The sequence below is a fragment of the Vicia villosa genome, linkage group LG5 (genome assembly GCF_029867415.1).
Source record: "Vicia villosa cultivar HV-30 ecotype Madison, WI linkage group LG5, Vvil1.0, whole genome shotgun sequence".
NCBI classification, from domain to species: Eukaryota; Viridiplantae; Streptophyta; class Magnoliopsida; order Fabales; family Fabaceae; genus Vicia; species Vicia villosa.
Genome location: NC_081184.1, coordinates 159,036,466 through 159,054,669, shown reverse-complemented (window position 1 = coordinate 159,054,669; position 18,204 = coordinate 159,036,466). Strand labels below are relative to the sequence as shown.

Sequence of the window (18,204 nt, the reverse complement as noted above, 5' to 3'; positions counted from 1 at the left end):
TGCGATACATTCCATAAACTAATTTTTTATTCATTCATTTTTTATGTGTGCCCGAGTTGATCAAAATGTTTTGTGATAGATATCTAAAAATGTTTATCAAAGATTGTGAAAAAAATAATGATAACTAATAATTTTAAAATATTACAGAATTATTAAAAAATAATAAATAATGACAATTAAAAATTATTATTAAAAAAAGAATAATGATAATTATTTTTTAAAAAAATGAGTATAACTAATAATTTTAAGAATTTAGTGAAAATACACTGACAATGTAAAATCATAATCGTTAATTTTTGTAGAAGTTTGACTTTTTCTTTAAATCATATATAAATTTTTTTTTTAAAGATTGTAATGCAGTGACCGTGTAAACTATTTTACACTAATATTGCACTACCTTTATGCTCTAATTTTAAATTTAAAAAAGAAAATTTCTTCACCCACCTCCTAACCTTCTTGCCCACCCCTGGTGAATTTACCACACTACCCCTTGTTTCGGAAGTTCATTTCCGAAAAGGTACTTTTTTTGTAAAAAAAGGTGTTTTCGGAAATCTATCTCCGAAAACGTGTTTTTTTTAATATAAAATATTGATTTCGGAGATGCATCTCCGAAATAAAGTTACTTTTCAGAAAATGTGGTGTTTTCGGAAGTTCATCTCCGAACGCACCCCCCTTGAGGGAATTCAGAAATGAACCTCCGAATTTATGTCTGGACAGAAGAAAAATGAAAAACAACAACGATTCGCTTTATTTAATCGGGTGAAGATTACAACGATAATATTACTGAAAATTAAAGTTACATATTGTTGAACACGGGTAGGTGGGGATGAGTCAACATTTTGATAACGTCGTCCGCCGATCTTTGAAGTTTCGCGTCCAACTCGATCGGGCCTTTCGAAGAAAATCGGTCGAACGTTGTCCACAAAACCGCTAAATCTTCGTCGTTCTTGATCTCAAAAGGCGTGAACTTAATGCCTCCCTCGTCGTTAAGCGATGGCGAGCGGTACTCGAGCTTGACAACCTTTCGATTCTCGGGATAGTGCAAAAGCGTGTTAAGCGACGTTATCAACTCCGCAAACGGCGTGTCGCGCGAGAAGCGAAATTGGAACGGCATCGGGTAGCCGGTTTCAAAGTAGACGAATGCTAGGTGGGGGTGGGTTTGTGTCATTTGTGTTTTGTGGTGTGAAGAGGATGAAGAAGAGTGTGTAGTATTTATAGACTTATTGGAGCATTGATGACCCAACAAACCTTATCCTGCCTCAGGGGACTTTTCGGAAATGAACTTCCGAAAATAGGAGGCAGAGATGTATATTTCGGAAGTTCATTTCCAAATTATGCAGAAACAGACATAAATTTTGCATTTTGTTGATTGCTTAATGTGTTGTGTAAATTGAACAAATGGAAGGTACATTAAACATAAATTAGACAAAGATGACATAAAACATACTTATATTATATGTGTATTGAATCGGTCCGATTTTACATGATAAACAACAATACATACAAAAATGGTCATTACAAACCAAAAACGATCCGGAACGAATTAAAATTCACCGAACCAATCGGTGGATCCTAAGTCCAAAATAGGCACGTTCTTCGACCGCTCTCTATTTTGCTCGCGCTCTTGGCTCATCATTTCTTCAAACTCCGCCATTCTTGAAACGAAAGGATCCGGCCAAGTCTCCGCCTCATTTGAACGATGTGCGGTCCATTGACAACAAGTAGCCGGTATAGGACACCCCGGTTTCAAAAACACTTGGACGAAGTGCCGCGATCGTAGATACCCGATGCATATGATCCGGCCCGACGAGTCCAATGGCGGTCGACTATGAAGTGGAAAGAAAGTCTCACTTAGTCCAAACCTCGTCAAATCGACGCATACAATATCATATGCACTTGATATTAGATGACCCATATCGGGGAATGACATCCACTTCGAGACCGGAGCGATACCGGTAAGTGATGGAACAAGTGAATCATGAATTTTCGCAAACTTTTCTTGATTTTCATATAGTCCGCCGTAGATGTCCCGATACGAAGTCAACTCCGCAATAAGTTCCCGTCGGACTAAAGTGTGATTATTTTCCCCTTTACCGAGCAAACCCGCAACGGCCCGATATCCACAATTTCCGTCGCCTCCAACATCAACGATGTTATCGATATATTTGTGCATAAAAAGTGGCATATCATCAATGTAGACAATGGGTGATTTTTTTATCGGCGGTGTGCGAGGTGGCTTCGAAATACGGGCACCTTTGTTACCACTAAACTTGGACTTAGGTGTCTCATGAATTTCCGGGAACGATGCATCAACATGTTCAAAATAGGAAGGAGATCGTTTTGTTGACGTGTCATCTTGTGTAATTTTGGACTTTTTCGGTGCACCTTTCGTCTTAACCGGTTGAGATGCGGTTTCAAATCGGCGGTCTCCGGAAATGCGATCTTTCGCAATTGTTCTTTTATATGCATTTTTGTTGTGTCGTCCGCTTTAGCAAACTTCTCCATTATCACTTCCAACTCGTCGGAGATGGTGATTTTGGAGTCATTTTCTTTCGGCGGGTCAAAATCATCAAAACGAAGTTTCTTCCAATGGTCGGCTACCTCATCCATGCGTATGGGTGAATTCAACTTTTTCTTTTTTGCAAGTATACAAGCACATGGAAGGCCGCATGTCTTTCTAATGGTGCACCCACATAATGAACTATCCGTCCCCGTGGTCTCCGACCGCTTAGCTTCATGAAACAAAAAATTCAAACCCGTTTGAGATATGTTGTAAATCAATTGGGAGAATAGAATTTGGCCCTTATACCGGTGTTCCATAACCGTCTTGCTCCGACCGAACGATGTTTGAATTTCATTGTGTTGATTTTGGAGCATTTGGTTGACGGTGTCCCATCCCCGACACAAATCTCCCTTGCTATCACCCAACCACCTCTTGAAGACCGCATGTGCGGATTCAACTCGGTTAGTCGTGGTGCAACCAAGATGTCTAACCCGATTTGTCTAAGCGCACACGACTTTTTCTCTAACTTTGTCAAGAATGGTGGATTCGACGTAATGACAAAAAGTCTTAATGGAACCACACAAAAACCTAAAGTGTAACAATTTCTCGGTATACACCTCTTCGGAGTATGCATCCAAAATTTCCCTCCATGCCGCCATTATCCTATCAACCACAACACCGGCTTTGACAACTTTACCATTTTCATCCGGCCTATCTTTTGTCCCAACCGCGGGTTTCAACTTGCTTCTCACGTTGCAAGTTATGTGATACCGGCAAAGTAAAGCGGTAGATGTCGGGAAGACGTTATCGACCGCATTCATCAAAGCATTGTCCCGATCGGTGACAATGACATTTGGCATAACCTCTTGATTAACTAACAAAGACTTGCAAATTCCCAAGGCCCACGTAAAGTTGTCTTCTTTTTCACACTCCAAAAAAGCAAACCCCACCGAATAAGTCTTGTCCGTCGAGGTCACACCGACTATCTCTAGAAGCAGAAGCCTATATTTGTTTGTCTTGTACGTCGAATCCATGACTAGAACGGTTGGAAATGTGTTGAATAATTTGATACTTTCGGGATGAGTCCAAAAAATATCACGCACCGTAACTTTATCCTCGGAGGTTCGGAAGCTTGAAACATATTTGTTATCGCCTAGTAGTTTCAAAAGTTGTTGCATTTCCGACCGAGGGCCCATATTCAATACTTTGAGATTGTGCTGTTCATTGTAAACTTGCTTGATATTTGAAACGCTATCCGGATTCTTACGCTTCAAATCGGCAAGTATGTTGCGAGGCGCCACTTTGACTATCGTTAGGTCCGATATCACATTCCTCTCTTCGCGGGACAAACGACACGCCATTGGATGTCCGTGTAACTTGACATCCAAGGCATGATTATGAATTCCACAAATTACGGTTAACCGCCACAAATCATCAACCCTCAGAGTAGCACGCAACTTAAACGGACACCCGCACTTTCTCGATCCCGTGTCCTCGTGTTTTAGCACCCGGTTTGATTGTACATAACTACCACCCCGTTCGCAATTCAAAACAACGAAAGCTTTCCGCCTACTATTTCCGTTGTCCGACCTTAAAATAACAATTTCAAATCCATGTTTATTAGCTTCCTTCCGAACCCAATCAATCAATTGTTCGCGACTACCGAAGCTCCGATCATTTGTAAAATGTTGCCGAACATCGACCGCATTGATCATAGGAGTAACGTCAATAACCAGATCGTTATTAACGTTGACAATTTCCGGAACTAATACTCCATCGTCTCGCACGATGTTGTCCGGATGCACCATACCTAACAAATGAATAAATTAGCAAAATTGGCCAAAACTGTTTTTTTTTAACTGCCAGGGCATATTTCGGAAGTTCATTTCCGAAATTTATTAGGTAATATATTTCGGAAATGAACTTCCGAACCATATCAGTTTCAGCATAAAATTTATCAATCAATGTAGTGAAATAGGGGATGAAATGAGTGATGTTTACCTGAAATTGTAGCTTTCTATGCTCCCTTTAACGTGATCAACGGTTTGAAACTTGATTTTAGGGCGAAAAATGGATGGAGATTGATTGGGTTTTGGAGAGGGTTTTGAGATGTTTTGGAGAAAAATGATGAAATAGTGAAGGAGAGAAATTTGTATATGCAGGAATATTTTCGGAAATGAACTTCCGAAAATATTCACGTTTTTAAATTTTTTTAACTTCGGAGATGCATTTCCGAAGTTAAAAAAAATTCAAAAAAAAAAAAACTTCGGAGATGAATCTTCGAAGCAGGGGCAGTTTTGGTTTTTCGCTGGGGGTGACCCCCATAGGGAAATGGGTAAAGAAAAATTCTTTAAAAAAACGTGTCTACTTAGTGGTTATTTAAAACATGAGTTAGTGTTTCATAAAAACGAAAATTAAAAAATAAATAAAAATAAGAAAACATAGTTAATATTTTATTTTAGAAAAATTTAATTATAGATAAATAAATATAAAAATAGTAAATAGTTAGTGGGTAGTTTTAAAAAGTTAGTGGAATGATTATTTTATTAATTAAAAGAACAAATGCCAAATTAGTGAGATAGCTAGTATTTTAAGTTAGAAAATTTTAGCAATAAACAAATGTAAAATTAAAAATTAGTTGGTGGTTAGTTTGAAAAAGTTAGTGGAATTATTATTTTATTATTTAAAAGAAAAAATAACAAAGTAATGAGATAAAAATAAATAAATATATAAACAAATAAGTAAAAATATAAATAAAAAATTACTAAAATATCTTCGATTTTTGGCGCCAAAGTTGTTAAAAACCTAACAAAAAAAATACAATTTTTATATTTAATTTTTTAATTTGTGTCTCGCGCGCCAAAGATCATGGACCAATCCATCCACTATAAAACTATATTCCTTTTCTGTTTCCATTATTAAACTTCTTCTATTCCAAAGTGCTAACACTGTAAGTAGTCGTTAGTTACACTGCAAACTGCTAACTCCGTTCTTCCCCGTCAGTCAACGATTCACCAAAAATGATCGGAGCCGAAAGAACAACCGCTCGTAACAGACTCCGATCCTCCTCCCCTGAACCCGACGCCGATTCTCTCCATGAAAGTTCTAACCCTCACACAGGTAGAAGCAAACACGGAAACTCTATTCCGTTGTTCGAAAGTTTCAAAATCAAAGCGCTTATTGCAATCACCTTCTTCTTCATCACGTTGTTTCTCATTCGTCACTTTTTTAATTCCGTTGCAGAACCTCGCGTCGTTACGCCATTTCCCGCGCCAAAGATCATGGACCTTCCTCAGGTCAACTTCAACTTCATAATTTTGATCACTCTTTATCTTACTTTCTTTTTATTTTTATGCTTTCGTAAATTTGGTTGATGTGAATTAATTGGTTCGGTGATATTGCAGTTTCAAGGTGAGCACAAGGAGAGTTTGTATTGGGGAACTTATCGTCCTCATCTCTATCTTGGAATCCGTGCAAGGTATTTGGATGATTTATGCTTGCAAATAATGCTCATATATAAATTGAATAAACCGTCAATTTAGTCAATAGAGTATCACCCTCTCGAATGCCAGCTCGATTGGTAGCTGGGTAAAGCACACTAGGAGTAAAGGAGTTAAAAGACTAGGTTCGAGGCGAAAATACTAACATAACAACTAACATACTAATCACATACTAAAGTATTTAAAAATGATAAACAGTCTCTAAGGTTTCTGAGATTTTTCATTTTAGTTCCTAAATCATATGAAAATCAGTCATGTTAATTTCTAACATATAAATAGCAGGGACTAAAGTGACGAATTTCATATAATTTACGTACTAAATTGAAAGTATAGTGATGCTTTAGGGACTAAAATAATGGTTTATTCCATATAGATTTGTGTCTATATATCTAGTTTAGATTGTGTGTGTGACATGCCATTTTCAGCATCATTTGACTTTCTCACATTTTTTCTGTTTTTTGTGGGGCGTGTTTGTGTGTTTATGTCAGGACTCCACAATCTTTGATGGCTGGATTAATGTGGATTGGTGTGAAAGATGGTAGTAATCACTTGAGGCACGTCTGCAAACATGAGGATGAATTAAGTGCTTATGGTTGGATAAAGCATAATGGACGTGATTATGGGCATCAAGTATTAGTTGACCATGGCCTGATCTTGACTACTGAGTTCTTAAAATCAAATGGGGATGGCAGCGGTTTTGGAGGCGACTGGGCAGTTCGAATTGATGTGCAGATTGATAAGTAAGTGATGCTATTAACTTCAAAATCAAATCATTTTTCGTATAAGTATTATGGCAGAAGTACTTTGTTTCTGGTTTTTCCTTGATGAAAAGTAGGTAGTGAAGGATTTGTTCCCATGTATGACTATCCGCAGCTCTCAGTATTGCTATATTGAATGCTTTTTATCAAATGAACAGCTTTGTTCTTGTGGTCAAACCCCAGGTCTAAGTGGAATGAGGAATTTGGGAAAGGCGGACAGCTCTTTTTCTATCTGGCTGATGAAGGTGGTAATGTTCTTGATGTAGGTAGAGAAAAATTGAACATTCGCGAGAGTTCTTTACTTGCATCTGGCTCTCGAACTGACATTGGAGACTGGCAGCTACATTTAAAGTCAACGGTAATGCTAGGAAATGGTATTATGGTTGAATATTCAAGTATATCTTGATTTTACTACCATTAGATGTATTTTTTGAGCTTATGTTTCCTTGCTTGTAGATAGATTGACATTCAATCTCATTTAGTCTGCTCAAGGAAGACTTGATTAGGTGCAAAATATCATGCTACCGTATGATACAAATGAGTCTCATCTCTAATTTGCAAAGCTTTAACTCTCAAAATAGTTGTTTCAACTTTCAAACTAATAAGTTCAAATGTAGTATAAGAGTCATAGCTTGTTAATCTGTCTCTCCGATGGATTGTAGCAATTACATTCCCTTCGCTAAGAAGAACATAACAACTAGTGGTTGAGTGATAATTGGGGCATCCAGCCTAATATGCATATGTATTTGCTGCAACATTGGTATGACCCATGCTCTTATAAATTAATTCTTGTAGTGAAGATCTTTAATATATCAAGATTCGAACCGCTACATCCCAATGACTATTGCGAGGAGAATTAAGGAATTTACTGTAAGTTTACAAAGAAAGGGCTATGTCAAGTTTAGTTATAGTATGAATGTTTAAACTTCCTAACCAGTCTTCAATATCTACTAAGGTCAGCAAAAGGTCCTCCCAATCAGAAGTCATGTCAATTGACTTATCGTCAACATCCTAGTTTCTTCCAAAACATCAGTGGCATACTTCCTCTAAGAGATGGCAACCCTTGCCTTTGATTGAGCTACTACAATTCGAAGGAAATATCTCGGTTAACATTCTTAAACAAATGCTGCTTGAGACATTAAACATCATTGCAGTTATCTCCTGGAATGACAGACCATGCAACAAGAGATAAATATGTACTGGTTCGTGGAGGAATGTTTAACAAACACCAAATTGTTGGTTTCATTGCAAATCATTTCAAACCTCTAAAGAACTGTACTAAATCTTCCAAACCACGCTCACTTGTCTCGGGTATGTCCCATACATTTACATGACGAAGATTGAAGATGACCTCCAGATTCATGACCAACTTTCTCATTTTGTTAACAGTGAACAACCTCAATGCTGCTTTGATACCAACTTGAATAGGACCATAAAATTGATATTGAATTGCTTGACAGATTAATTCTTAGCCTTGTGGTTTTTATAGTGATAAACGCACAATTATAATCCCTTGATTATAGGGATTAAATCCGGTAACTACAGCCTATATCTTCTTATAATCTTTCCTAATTAATACTTACATTAGAGAAAATGAACGAGGAATGAGGGAATATTTATATAGAGGACATAAGGGATATCTCTACATAGCTCAGCACATATAGTGTGTTTTTATTTAGTTTCTTATATGTCTAGATGCAAGTTTTCAGACCTATATTTCATTCTTGATTATCTGTAATGTAATGCCTAATCCCATTATTTACTTTCTTATGGTTTTCTTTTCCAGGACGATCTGAAACTGCATTACTCTGGATTTCACACATCTCACTTTCACAATTTGTCCGATCTTGTTGAGGAAAACCTTGCATCACAAGTATGTTACGGCATTTCAAGTCAATTTATCTAATGATACAATTTTCATGTAACATAAGATATGGTTATAAAACTTTTGAGGGTTTTGCTGATATCTCTACTTATGTGCATGTCTTGGTAGACAAGAAACCATGCTCAAATGCAGCTATCTGACTCAATAGATGATTCTCCAAATGTGTTAGTTTTTCAGGTAACAGAACATATGCACTTTTTGAGACCCATCATAATAAAACTTGTTCACACATATATGAGTGTCTGTGTAGACACACAATCTAATTGTCTGTTGAAAGCATCTATTTTGATTTTACGGTCAGTGCCACTCACTCGTGCTAATTTTTTTTTGTTTTGAATTTAATATGTTTTTTTGGTCTATATAAAGTCAGTGAGTTTTGGCATTGGTCGTCACAACAAAAATCCCTTGGTTTTCATCCCTACAATATGAAATCACTATTTTTGGTCCCGACTCTAATATGGCATCCATAAACTCTCTGTGTCTAAAGTCACTCACTCGATCATCCAATAATATCAGTGGTGCCATGATGTCACGTAACTTCCCTAATTTTTTAATACTCAATGCACTTTTGATACCCTTATTTTTGTTGATTTATGATTTAAAGGGATGAAACCAAAAGGAAAATAATTGAAAGGACGAAAACCAAAAAATTTTCATTTTACAAGGACTGACAACAATAATTGCAAAGAGGGTTGATACCCAAAACAAAAATTGACACATACCAAAAGCAAACTTTTCTCATTTTATAGGGGCAAAAATCATATTTAATCCTCCCTTTTTTTACTTCATGCTGCAGATTATTGGTGGCTTTCCTTTCACTACAGATATTGCACTTATCTCAGGAACTGATTCAGAAAGTTCTAGTGTAGAAGAGCGTGTCAATAGTCTTACAGGTTCTAACCACTTTTGTATAGTGTTTTTTATTTATTTTAAATGGTGTGTATATTTATGTTCTTTCATGAGAAGGGAGAACAAACTTAGTTATTTACTTTGTTGCAAGGGTGGTTCTTTTCTTTGAAATCCTTAACAAACTTACAAATAACATGGGGATTTATACAATTGTGTTCATTAATGTAGTGACTTAAAATTTTGAAGATATATCTATTTTGTGTTCAAATTCATTTTTGGTTTTCGACTCTTTAGATATTTAATGTTTCAATATTATTTTGTTTTAAAGAGAACTAGGCTATTCTTCACTAATATTTAGTTAAGGTCAATGTTCTTAGTCAATGTGTAATTGTTTGTTTCTCTGCTCAATGTTAGGAGCCTCACTGTCCAATGAACTGAAATATAAAGAACAAACATTTGATGAAAAGATTGAGAAAACTTTCAATTTGGCTGAGAAGGTACCGAGTTCATTGCCCTTTAACTTATTCTTTTATTTAACTTTCTCTAATTTAAGGATGTATCCCTGTTTCGTTTTTCAAAACTATTATGCATCTCTCAAGTTTCATATAATTGGGTAAATTCACTTAGACATGTCACATATACGCTTGGTAGAAGTAAATCCTTTATTGTACGAGTGGATTTTCAGGTGGATTCAGAATCCATTTCTGTTGGTAAGTATGCTGTTGGAAGCTTATTAGGTGGCATCGGCTACTTCTATGGCCAGTCAAAAATTGCTCAGTCAAGAACCCTTGATGTAAGATTTTACTTTATTTTTGTTAATAGTCTTTATTGAAAAGTATGCCACTCTTTAATATCATATAAGTGATATGATTATCATTAATTTCATAGTTATCTTTCATGTGATTTATTTAGTCTTGGTAAAGTATTAAATTTAGAGACAACAGAAAAAAAGTACAAGGACGGAGATTTCTAACCAATAAAGGACTGAACTCTTACTAAATTGAAAATTTCTTCAAGTGCTTCAAGAAATGAATTTATACGTACAGAAAACCAAGACAAGCTTATTAACTAAAAATCCATGCTGATGTTTAGAAAAGAAATCACATAGAAATAGCTATTATCTAAGATATAAGGAGCATATGACCATTTTACCAGACTATGAGCCGAACAAATTATTCTTGAAAATTGTGGCATACATCTCTAACTATAAGCACCAAATAACTGCATTGCACACCGCTGAAAAACCTTGCTCTTGTTGCCTTTTCTCTCAGAAGCTTCAAATTGGAATCAATTTACATATAAACCACCACAACCGTATACACCCAAAGGCTTCTTAGCCTCAACTGTTATCATGCACAGAAGCTCCTCTAATTAAATCCATATGATAGGTGGCCATTCTCTGGCTCATTAGAGAAGTCAAATTAGGCTAGATATTGCAAAACATTTACCTATCATTTAATTAATCTCTTTGTGGGAGAAACAAATTTTCCCTTTTCAGATAGATTATTACATCCTCGGATAGATATCTGGTGTTAGTTTCTTTGTCAGTATCAGTCTGCAGTCATTAACCTGACAACTTATGAAACTTCTCATCTATCAGTGTGGCCTTGCTATTCTTTAAATTAATTTCAGTCAGTGGGTCTAGTTTTTTCTTTTCTATATACAGTCATATTATTACTATGCTTTATTAAACTTAAAGAAAGATGTCCGTACGTAACTTAGGATTCAGAGTGGGTTGTTTTTGTTTGCAGCATAGAGAACATGATGCTTATCTATCATATTGGTCTGCTGAGCTTTACACGGCTGTACCATGTCGACCAATCTTCCCAAGAGGATTTTTATGGGATGAAGGTTTTCATCAACTTGTAATCTGGTTAGTTTTCCAATGCTAGCAATATATTAATCCATGACCACCATCACAAACACTATTAGTATTGTTCTTGTGTAAAATTCTCCAAAGTGCTGTATTATCTTGACTGTGCAAGACATACTGGTATTATTTAACAAACACATCATATTTGGTCAGTAAAATTTGCTTTATTTGCACTCATGCACATTAAGCAGGCGCTGGGATATTCATATTTCATTGGATATCATTGGACACTGGTTAGATTTGATGAACATTGATGGATGGATACCACGAGAACAAATTCTGGGGGCTGAAGCACTAAGGTTTAGTATTTTACTTTTTTTTCTTCAAATGGTGGCAGCAGTCTTTGTAAATATCCTTGTGACATGTTTTTCTGTACTTGCAGTAAGATTCCAGAGGAATATGTTCCTCAGCATCCAACAAATGCAAACCCTCCAACTTTGTTTTTAGCATTAAGGGGTATATCATCTATACCATTATATAAAGACTCTTAAGTTAACTAACTACTTTTTGGGTCGGAGCTTTTCTTACAAAAATTTACCCTTAACATAATTATAGCTTATGGTAATTTATTGACAAGTTCAAGCAAGCCAACAGTTTGGCAATTTATACGAAGTGCGTATATATACAAATATTGCTTTAGAACTAAAGAACGGATAACAAAAGTTTGATGATACTGAATATATATCTTAAAATGTATCAGGGCTGCTGGAAAGCAATCATTTAGATTATGATGCTTTTTTCATTACTTGTATTGTTTTGAGAAAACAATAAATGCGTAAAATAACTGGCGAATTTATATATAAATATATTTTAGTTGTGAATATAGGACAAGTACTAATTTATTATACATCCATTTAAATTGACTACTAATATAATTACAATTTTTTTTATTTACACCACTTATTTACAGTTATGTAGTAACTTTGATCTTTTTATTTCTATCTGTTCTGTGCATCCTACCAAAAGTTAGTTAGCTATCTCCTAATCAAAGAGAACCTAAATATGTTTTTATAGGTATAGTCAATGGCTTGAATAATGATGAGTTTAATGCGACGGAAAGAAGTGAGATCTCTCTGTTCCTGGAGTGTGCCTTTAGTCGATTAGAAGCATGGTTCCAATGGCTCAATACAACTCAGTCAGGTATACGTTATACTGCAATGTGGGGTGCTGGAAACAGATTTTTTCCTTCTGATCTTTTATATTTATTCTCTCTCTTTTTAACACAGGGGAGCAAATGAGTAGCTACTATTGGCGTGGACGGGACAATGGGACAACACTTGATTTAAATTTAAATCCCCAGGTTCTAATATGCCTTCGTAAAATGACAGAAAAACAGAAACTATTGCTAAGGAAATGGCTGATGAGATTTATATAGAATGCTATACAACATGATAGAACTTACTTATTTTTCCAGAAAGATTAAGCTTATTAGAAAGTAGAATGTCATTGACACATGCCTTGGATGAATCTAAAACCTACTCTCTCTTGTGGTTATGTTGTTTCTTTGAGGTCAATATTAAGTAGAAATGGGATTCTATTATGACAAATTCTTCGTTGTCCTGAACATAGATATGTGCTTCTAACAAAACATTATTTCTGGCACTTCCAGACGCTTTCCTCTGGATTGGATGATTATCCGAGAGCTTCTCACCCAAGTTCAGATGAACGCCATCTGGATCTTAGATGTTGGGTGTTACTTGCAGCACAATGCATGCATTCCATTGAAGAGTTGTTAAATAAGGAAACCAAACCTGGAAAGGTACAATTTAAAAAATCAATGTAGGCAGAAAAAAAATCTCCAAATTTACTTGACACATTGAATGAAATGATGCAGGATTATGGTTCTACTGTGAAATTGCTATCAGATCAAGAGTTATTGAACAAGGTATATAATCAAATGTTTGCTTGGTAATGGTAACACTAGAGAGTCAGTTTCTTGCTACTGAAGTTATGTCCATCCCTAATTTGTGCTTTTTGTCCCTTCAGATGCATTTTGACGACGAGTATGGTGCTTACTTTGATTTTGGAAATCATACGGAAGAGGTATGACGCCCAGTTATTATTGTTTACTATCAGTATGATTACTGTTCCATCCCTGTTCGTTTCTGAGATTGAGATTTTCTTTACATGTTCAACCAAGCTAGGTTCGACTTGAATGGAAAGAATTGAAAGCAGAAAACGCCCATGTGACTCGTCAGCTTGTTCGAGAAGTTTTAGAGAGCCCTGTGTTGAGATTGGTTCCTCATATTGGTTATGTTAATTTCTTCCCATTCATGGGGAGAATCATTCCATCTGTAAGTAGTGCTCTTAATTCTGAATATTATGTCTTTTTATGCCAAGAATTTAGATCATGTGTGGTTAATTTCCCAAAATGCCATTTTTTAATCTTACTATCTTATTCAGGGATCATGGATCCTGGAGAAGCAGCTCGAACTCATTTCAAATCGCAGCCTATTATGGAGTGAATATGGACTTCGTTCTCTTGCCGAAACAAGGTCTCATGCCTACACTCTAATGCGTTTTTAATGGACTAAATTTGAGTTTATTCAGCATATTACAAAGTGAACATAAAATGATGTTTTTTATTGTCCAGTTCCTTGTACATGAAATACAACAATGAACATGATGCTCCATACTGGAGAGGTTCAATTTGGATAAACATGAATTACAGGATCCTTTCAGCACTCCACCATTATTCTAAAGGTATATCTGCATATATTCAACTTTATTAATTGCTTCTCAAAACTAATGCTTAGGTTGAATCTTGCAGAGAATGGGCCATATCAGGATAAAGTTAAAGCCATGTACAACGAATTGAGAACCAATTTAATTAGGTATTGTTTGATTTTGTTTGGTACAACAACATGAATCTTGGTTGAAGATAGTTACAGTTTTATAAAATGATGTATTTCTCCGGTACTGCAGAAACATAGTGCGAAACTATCAACAGACTGGATTTTTGTGGGAGCAGTATGATCAGATTAAAGGAAGCGGAAAAGGTGCACATCCATTTACAGGTTGGACATCACTTGCTGTGTTAATCATGGCGGAAGCGTACGACAAAATTTAGGAGGTGAAACTCTCTTCTCAGTTCATTCACAACTACCATTGAGATAATATATGGTGCTAGGCTGTAATTGAAATGTATTAACATCATAAAAGTATCTTCTCAGCTCTGAGGTATATTTCACTCATTCACCCTAAGAATCTATATAATCTGTATTTGATAAATAAACCTTATAAGTTCGTACTGTTGTCATGCTATAATGAATTTTTAGAAGCACTAAAAATAAAAATTCACACAACCATGATGAATGTTGTGAAATTCTCAACTTAACGGAAAATATGAATAAGATAGGTCTATAATCTTTAACACTCAACAAGGTAAAATGTGAATAACGAAATATAAAAATTAAAATTGGAAAAAAATCTAGAGTTCAAACACATAAAACACTCCAAAAACAACTAACTGCTAAAATCCTCCCCGTGAAGTCTGCTCCTCTTGTACCAACTGGTCCTCCCCTCATCATCATGTTCTTCAGTAGTGTGTGTTAAGAACATCAATGAGATGATCTTTTCATATTGTCATCATCGCTGAATAGGAAAACATAACACATGGTTGTGATTGTAAAATAATTTGTATATAAAAAACAGTAGAAAGAAAGTTGACAATACTAGAAACTATGAATGCTATTTCAGTTTTTCCATAATACCAATAAAGATTAAATAATTTACCTGCTGCAAAGTTGCACAATAAGTTCCAGTTTAGATTTGAAAGTCTTTAAAAATATCCATATACGTGAACTCTTCTTTACTTGCTTTACGATAGGTTTATTTTTCCCATCGAAAATGTCACTTTTGAATTCACCATTGTAGACATCTCCACTTGCAAATCTATAAACTTCAGACCTCTTAAGTCCATTTGACCAACAACCGTCAAAAACACTACCATTTGCCCACTTCATTATCCCTCCTCCATCTATTTTACCTTTATTCCAATTTCCAGTATAGATACATCCGTTCTTCCAAGTTTGAGTGCCTTTACCATGACAACAATTTTTATAGAATTCACCCTCGTACTTAATTCCTGATGACCATGTGATCTCTCCTTTTCCTGACATCTCTCCATCAACCCAATCACCCTCATATATTGCTCCATTTGACGATGTATACTTTCCGTTGCCATGGTGAAGGTTATTCTTGAAGTTGCCGATATAGACATCTCCCTTTGCATATCTACAAACTCCATACCTCTGAAATCCATTTGACCAACTACCATAAAAAACACTACCATTAGCCCACTTCATAATCCCTTCTCCATCTTTTTTACCTTTATTCCAGTTTCCAATATAGATATGTCCATCCTTCCAAGTTTTAGTGCCTTTGCCATGGAGACAATTCTTATAAAATTCACCATCATATTTATTTCCTGATGGCCATGTGACCTCTCCTTTTCCTGACTTCTCTCCATTAAACCAATTACCCTCATATATTGTTCCATTTGACCATGTATATTTTCCATTGCCATGGAGACAATTCTTATAAAATTCACCATCATACTTATTTCCTGATGGCCATGTGACCTCTCCTTTTCCTGATTTCTCTCCATCAACCCAATTACCCTCATATATTGTTCCATTTGACCATGTATATTTTCCATTGCCATGGAGACAATTCTTATAAAATTCACCATCATACTTATTTCCTGATGGCCATGTGACCTCTCCTTTTCCTGACTTCTCTCCATCAACCCAATTACCCTCATATATTGTTCCATTTGACCATGTATACTTTCCTTTGCCATGAAGACAATTCTTATAAAATTCACCATCATACTTATTTCCTGATGGCCATGTGACCTCTCCTTTTCCTGACTTCTTTCCATCAACCCAATTACCCTCATATATTGTTCCATTTGACCATGTATGCTTTCCGTTGCCATGGAAACAGTCCTTATAAAATTCACCATCATACTTACCTCCTGATGGCCATGATACCTCTCCTTTTCCTGACTTCTTTCCATCAATCCAATTACCCTCATATATTGTTCCATTTGACCATGTATACTTTCCTTTGCCATGGAGACAATTCTTATAAAATTCACCATCATACTTATTTCCTGATGGCCATGTGACCTCTCCTTTTCCTGACTTCTCTCCATAAACCCAATTACCCTCATATATTGTTCCATTTGACCATGTATGCTTTCCGTTGCCATGGAAACAGTCCTTATAAAATTCACCATCATACTTACTTCCTGATGGCCATGTGACCTCTCCTTTTCCTGACTTCTTTCCATCAATCCAATTACCCTCATATATTGTTCCATTTGACCATGTATACTTTCCTTTGCCATGGAAACAATTCTTATAAAATTCACCATCATATTTATTTCCTGATGGCCATGTGACCTCTCCTTTCCCTGACTTCTTTCCATCAACCCAATTACCCTCATATATTGTTCCATTTGACCATGTATACTTTCCGTTGCCATTGAGATAATTCTTATAAAATTCACCATTATACTTATTTCCTGATGGCCACGTGACATTTCCTTTTCCTGACTTCTTTCCATCAACCCAATTACCCTCATATATTGTTCCATTTGACCATGTATACTTTCCGTTGCCATGATAAAGGTTATCTTTGAAGCTACCGATATAAACATCTCCATTTGAAAACAACGTCTCTTTAAAACTACACTTTACAATAAACAATGAAATCATAATCATAATATATGTCTATATTCATAGAGAACAAAATACATTGATTACTCCAAACAAAACAAAATACTTGCAAACTTTCAATAGCATAGCAATATGAGAAACACATACAATCATTAGTCTCAAAACACAGACAAAGAAAAATAACTATATATGAACCCATATGAACATGTTTGCTCCCCTAACTTTGAAGTTTTTTTCTCTTTCAAAAACCCTTATTTTCAATAATATATCTCAGCATCATATCACAACAACAGTTTTAAAAAACTATAGCAATTAAATAAATAATAGATAATCTAATGTAACTATAACAAAGTATAATCTATTGTTTCACTCTTATGCCTTTAATATTTCAAAATAGAGAGGAAAATAGTGCTGGTGCTTGGTAGAGATGCATAATTGAAGCAAGCAATATGATCAGCAAGAAAACGCATAAAAATAATAATTAAATATGTCAGTGGTCTTCATAAAAATCTCCAATTTCGTTTTTAGTCTCTCAAAATATTTATTTTAAAAAATAATCTTCCTGAAAATTTTCATCAATACTTTTGGTTTCTTGTGCAATTTAACGACAATATATTACTTAACAACTGAATTAGTGACAATTTTAATACTATTTGGGACCAAAGATTAAATGAAAATTTTTATAAGACCATTTTAACATTGCAACTTTTTACATAAACAAAAACGTAACTAAGAAGAAAGAAATGCAAGAGTTAAGTCGTTTACCGGATTGCCATTGCCTGGATCTCCTTTTCTACTCTGATTATTCTACTATTCGATCATTGTCTATACCTTCTATTTATAATCATAATTTAGGGTTTATATTTTAGGAAACAAAAATAATGGATTGGTTTAGTTATTTTATTAATTGTGGGCTTTATAGCATTTTATATTTTATATATTTATATTTATTAGAATCCATAATAATAACTCATTTAGATTGTAATTTTTTTAATAGACAATAGATTTTATATATATGTATATATATCATGATTATTCTATCTAGTACCATCCATAAAAGTTTGTATTTAAAATTATCAAATAACACCTTCTACAATTCCACTTAGCACAATCTATTTTCAAATTGATTATAGCTGCTCTTGCCTTCAT

At 35.1% G+C, this 18,204-nt stretch overlaps 2 protein-coding genes across 3 annotated transcripts; one reads left to right on the top strand and one right to left on the bottom strand.

Moving 5' to 3' along the window:
- Positions 1-5,440: 5,440 nt before the first annotated feature.
- Positions 5,441-14,698, top strand: LOC131603501 (mannosyl-oligosaccharide glucosidase GCS1-like). 2 transcript variants are annotated; one of them, XM_058875821.1, is made up of 23 exons: positions 5,441-5,623; positions 5,747-5,799; positions 5,908-5,981; positions 6,492-6,743; positions 6,945-7,119; positions 8,548-8,634; positions 8,755-8,823; positions 9,443-9,539; positions 9,910-9,992; positions 10,181-10,288; positions 11,247-11,368; positions 11,560-11,667; positions 11,751-11,824; positions 12,383-12,508; positions 12,595-12,668; positions 12,978-13,127; positions 13,203-13,253; positions 13,355-13,411; positions 13,513-13,662; positions 13,772-13,863; positions 13,962-14,071; positions 14,139-14,202; positions 14,294-14,698. In XM_058875821.1, exons 1-23 carry the CDS (start codon positions 5,524-5,526, stop codon positions 14,436-14,438), a joined length of 2,421 nt encoding a protein of 806 aa, XP_058731804.1. In that variant the 5' UTR covers positions 5,441-5,523; the 3' UTR covers positions 14,439-14,698. The 2 variants fall into 2 exon arrangements, with proteins under 2 accessions (XP_058731804.1, XP_058731803.1); XM_058875820.1 differs by having other exon boundaries at positions 5,441-5,799.
- Positions 14,699-14,719: 21 nt separating this feature from the next.
- Positions 14,720-17,916, bottom strand: LOC131603502 (phosphatidylinositol 4-phosphate 5-kinase 9-like). The gene is made up of 3 exons (XM_058875822.1): positions 17,821-17,916; positions 15,104-17,065; positions 14,720-14,962 (listed from the first exon to the last, which is right to left on the bottom strand). The coding sequence occupies exons 1-3, from the start codon at positions 17,829-17,831 to the stop codon at positions 14,929-14,931; spliced, it is 2,007 nt and encodes a 668-aa protein (XP_058731805.1). The 5' UTR covers positions 17,832-17,916; the 3' UTR covers positions 14,720-14,928.
- Positions 17,917-18,204: the final 288 nt, after the last annotated feature.